Source organism: Nymphalis io, chromosome 15 (assembly GCF_905147045.1).
Source record: "Nymphalis io chromosome 15, ilAglIoxx1.1, whole genome shotgun sequence".
Taxonomy (NCBI): Eukaryota; Metazoa; Arthropoda; class Insecta; order Lepidoptera; family Nymphalidae; genus Nymphalis; species Nymphalis io.
In genome coordinates this window covers 1,246,552-1,251,587 of record NC_065902.1, presented here as the reverse complement: position 1 = coordinate 1,251,587, position 5,036 = coordinate 1,246,552, and the positions used below count along the sequence as shown (strand labels likewise).

At 38.1% G+C, this 5,036-nt stretch overlaps 1 protein-coding gene across 1 annotated transcript; it reads right to left on the bottom strand.

Annotated features, from left to right (window-relative positions):
* Nucleotides 1-641: 641 nt before the first annotated feature.
* Nucleotides 642-4,626, bottom strand: LOC126774065 (uncharacterized). Its single transcript, XM_050495409.1, has 4 exons — nucleotides 4,359-4,626; nucleotides 2,203-2,291; nucleotides 1,542-1,743; nucleotides 642-728 (listed from the first exon to the last, which is right to left on the bottom strand). The coding sequence occupies exons 1-4, from the start codon at nucleotides 4,608-4,610 to the stop codon at nucleotides 699-701; spliced, it is 573 nt and encodes a 190-aa protein (XP_050351366.1). The 5' UTR covers nucleotides 4,611-4,626; the 3' UTR covers nucleotides 642-698.
* Between the last annotated feature and the right edge of the window lie 410 nt (nucleotides 4,627-5,036).

The following is a 5,036-nucleotide window of genomic DNA, read 5'->3' as shown; positions in this document are numbered from 1 at the left end:
TTGTATTAAATTCTTGTCGTCATATCCATGACAGACTGAAATAATGTGATTCAATACAAAAACTAAATCAATGTATCGTTTTATTTCGATTATTGGTGATATGAAGAATCTCATTCCAAATTTAAAATGTGCAATATTTTTATTTTATTTCTTTGCAACCAGTAAAATATATATTTTTTATTTAAGAATATTTCGAATTCTTATGAGCCTAAGATTTTATAAAAAATATTATTTTGCTGGTATTAAATTATTTTTATATAAAATTGTGATTATCGATGATACAATAGTGTTACCTGTTGTTGTGATGTTGGAAATCATTCCCATTAAAATACATTTTACACAAATATATTGTTTTATTTTGATTTATTGTAATTATATGCATAAAAGAAATACAACGTGAAATGTTAGAAGGTAAATATAGACATTGCCCATTGGATACAAACATCAAAACAGCACTTCATCGCAAGTCGAAGTTTCAAATACATAGGTATAAGATACGAAGTAATTACTTTTCTGCACTGCAGTTACAAAAAAAACCATGTAGCTAGGATTAACCAGCTAAAAAAACAACGTATTTTCTATAATACTTCGTCCTTTCTGAGAACATCTTGGTGATATTCGTGAAATCATTGTATACAACTGAAGTATTCGAAGGCGAAAAGGGACAGCTTTAAAGTGGTCACCATATTAAATCACGCTCATGAAGCGTTGCTGCTTACTTCTGACTCCTGAAAAATAATGTTGCCCAGTAAAGTGACAAATTATCGATTTCACCTGAATTTGTAGCTATAATAGATGCAAATAAAAAAACCTTGACTACCTTTATTTAAAATTGATTTGAACTCAATTGTTGATTTTATTTAAATCTATCAAAATTGTAAAATGACTTTTTTTTTTGCCCCGACTAACGAACTGCATATAATTTTTATAGAACCGTAATTCCTAACCTTTTCAATCTCTTCCCCTATTACCTAACAACGGAAATAGATTTTACACAAATGTTAAAATTAAATACAGTACATATAAATAAACGGCCGAGTTAGATACGGTCTTATTTGTCAAATCTTTGTTATCTATACCACTTTATTAACCCTGCAGAATACGAGTTTCACCCCCACAGGGGTAATTAACAACCGGTACTATAGAATGTATTAATGTGTACGAGTGAAAATTGAGCCGAATTCATCAGTGATGAAAAACATCAATTTAACATTACAATTTACACCCAGCTTCCCACAGTGAAGACTGATGAAATTACTTCCAAATCGAGGACTGGGCACATTTACAGGTTGGTAAGCGCCATACAGACCGTGTAGTATTAATGAATACGATACGTACGTGTGCTCTGTCCATAGTAAATATGAATATATTGTAGGTAATAAATTCGTCATTTTTTTGTAAGAATAAGTTCATTGACCAAATTAATGGTTCTGGGAAGTCTTATTGTATTTAAATTAGTTATGAATTAGTTAACCTAAGTGACAAGACTTAATTTTTCTAAGTTTTGGATATAAGTAAAGGTGAGGTGGTATACAACTTACAATCAGGTTGCCAATTTGCTCGTCTGCCTTAAAGCCAGTACTCCTCAAGGCGTCTTCCAGAGCTATCAAACCAGGGTCATCAGAAGAGAATACACGGCACTCCTCTTCGAAAAAGCGCTCCATCTTTAATTTTAATTCCTCGTTGTATCGATGTCGCTTCAAGGGAGACTTTTCTAAGGTGTCCGATGGAGTATCTTGAAAACTGGTGATACAAATGACATACTTGATGTATTATAATAATAAATGTTTATCTGTGGTGCACATATTAAAAATTTTGTGAAATCGAACACCTAAATACACCGTACAGCTATTTTAACGTATTTTTTATGTAAATGTAATAACATATAGAGGCGTATTTGACCTACGGCTAAAAGTCTTATACCCGTACACCCGGAGTGCCACAAACAGCAACCTTAGTTAATTGACATTATTAAACATTTAATATTAATTTTTTTATTTGACTTTTCTAAAGGAAGATAGAGAACCCGCCTAATCAACATTACACAAATTCTCTATATTTAATTCATTACTTACCTACCTTATTTTAATTAAAGATAAATAATTAACAATATTTTAAATAATTGTATCCAGGTTCACATGATAATAAGACAAGCATTCAGATTAGTATCGAGAGCATAAATATATAACTTCAAGTAATTACCTATTCAAGGAGTCGAGAAACTCGGGCGAAAAAGCATCGAGCGCGTTTCTCATGTGGACCCACGGATCACTTAGACTCCTGTTTTTGAACTGAAACAAATGAAGAATGACTTATAACAAAAGGTTTTTCTAAGAAACATTTCAATATTGTATAAGATTAATTTAAATTATATGAAATAATCTATATATATATTTTTTTTATAATCGCCGGGAGGGCAAATTACTCTACTCCACCTGATGGTAAGTGGTAGTAGAGTCCAAACGCGACGACGGCCAGTACAAATGGAAAAAACGTTCTGCAATAGCCGCCTTCGCCTTGCCGGCCCGCAAGATGCCTCTTCACGCCTCGTTTGAAGGAACCCGGGTTGTAAGAGGAGGGGAACACGCGAGCTGGTAAGGAATTTCATTTTTTGTAAGTGCGACAAAGAAAGGAGTTGCCAAATTTCTTTGTTCGCGATGGAATTGATGTCACAGTTAGGCGGTGACATCGAGAACCAGCTCGCGTGGACTCAAGTAGGAAGGGGGAAGCAGGAATTAGAGAGAATAATTCCTCAGAGCACTCGCCGTGATACAGTCGATAGAAAGCGCTCAGTGCTGCTATCTCACGACGCAATTGTAAAGGTTCAAGGGTGTTTGTGACCTTTACGTCGCCAATAATGCGTACGGCACGTCGCTGCAACCGGCCCAAGGCCTCCAGTAGGTACTTAGCGGAGCCATCCCAAAGGTGCGAGCAATATTCCACGCAAGACCGTACCTGTGTTTTGTACAGCAGGCACAGTTGTTGTGGCGTGAAAAAACGCCGCACCTTGAACTCCGAGTTTCCGTGAAGCTATTTTTATAACAGCCACGATGTAATCCCTTGGACTAAGGTCGCAGCGAACGTCAATCCCCAGCATGGTGATTTTGCTTTGTATCACCAGCGGAGTACCACAGAGGGAGGGAAGAGGGGAAAATGCTGACTTTTTCGCTGTGAGAGCGCATACCTGTGTTTTCTTGGCATTAAACTCAACAAGATTATCAGAGCCCCATTTGGCGATGAGCTCTAATGTCCTATCGAGTTCAATGACAAGATCCTTCCGCCTCTCCTCAATTTCCGCTCGCCCAGCCACTGCGCATCCGTGGTATCCACCATGCACTGTACTATCGTCTGCATAGCAATGTATGTTCCCAAGAGAGAGCATATCATTGATATGCAAAAGAAAGAGTGTGGGAGATAGCACAGATCCCTGGGGGACCCCAGCATTCACTACATAGAATTGTGAAGCGCAACCATCAACTAAAACACGAAGGCTACGCTTGTGTAGGAAGCTGGCAATCCAGGTGCATAGCTGAGCAGGCAGACCATATGCCCGCAGCTTGGAGAGAAGACTTCTGTGCCAGACCCTGTCGAAAGCCTTGGAGATATCCAGGCTGACAGCCAACGATTCTCCACGCTTGTCGATAGCATCACCCCAGAGGTGTGTTACGTACGCTAGAAGATCACCTGTGGACCGTTTTGGTCGAAACCCGTTCTGACGATCATTAATTAGACAGTGATCTTCTAGGTAATGGATCAGTTGGTTGTTTAAAATCCGTTCCATCACCTTACAAGGTACTGAGGTGATAGCTATTGGCCGATAATTTGCCGGGTCAGACCGATCCCCTTTTTTGGGAACCGCTTGCACATTAGCTCTTCTCCAAGCCTCCGGCACACATCCCGAAGAGAGAGAAAGTTGGAACAGGCGCGTTAACACAGGAGACAGCTCCGCTGCGCACTTCTTCAGCACTATGGCTGGTATTCCATCAGGACCGCTAGCTTTCCGTACATCAAGTGATTGCAGCTCCGCACGCACATCACGTTGCTTTATTTTGATGTCAGGCATCGTATGGCCACATGAAGGTATTGTAGGTGGTAGCGCACTACAATCATCGATAATGGAATTATCGGCAGAGTTTAGCCAGGAGATCAACTTGCTCTTGCGGACTGTGAGCTAGCGATCCGTCCGGATTTCTGAGTGGTGGCAGCGATTACGACAGAGGACCAAAATTACCGTTTAATAATTTAAGCATCTTTATAAAAAGTTTTTTTTTTATTTTAGATATTTTGTAAGACGATGACATAATTTTAAGAGATGGCAACATTAAATTCCTGGTCTACCTTTATAGCTAAATACTCACCCTCCTATATCTACTATAATCTATCTCTGAATCTGTCATAGCTCTTGATAACGCCGGGCTGGAGTCGGAGCTGATTGTCTTTGCATCAAACTCGTCTATACTAACAGACGGTATGCCGTCACTCTCCGTAGTATCCTCTGGCTCGCTCAAGATGTAGGGAGTAACTGTCACATTCTCCGGGATGTCGAGTTCATTGACCATTTGTGTTCGCGTCTTTGGTACCGTCTCAAGAACCGAACGAAACATATCCATATTAATTATCCTCGGAAAAACTATTTGATCGATTTTTATAGATGATTCACATTAGTTTTTTTTTTTCAATATATATTCGTTTAACTAAATTATATGTTAAATGAAGATGTTACCTGGAAAAAATAATAATAAAATAATTGCGAAATTGTTCAACACAACACTGTTCTCGTGGGAAAGAAAGATAAGCATGTTTTTTTTCAGTCACTAAATCTTCATTACAAACAATAAAATAACCAAACGTAACAGTTACCTCTTTCATGCTGAAGTTATTCAATATATTCTTATACGCTTCTCATTAAGTGAGTTATAAACTATCAAGGAATACCTACTCCAAAATATTTACGTTATTTAAGAACCAAGATTTTTCTATCGCAGTTTGGTTTTATTATGTCACGTGATGCATTAATGTTGCAACAACCTGTGTTT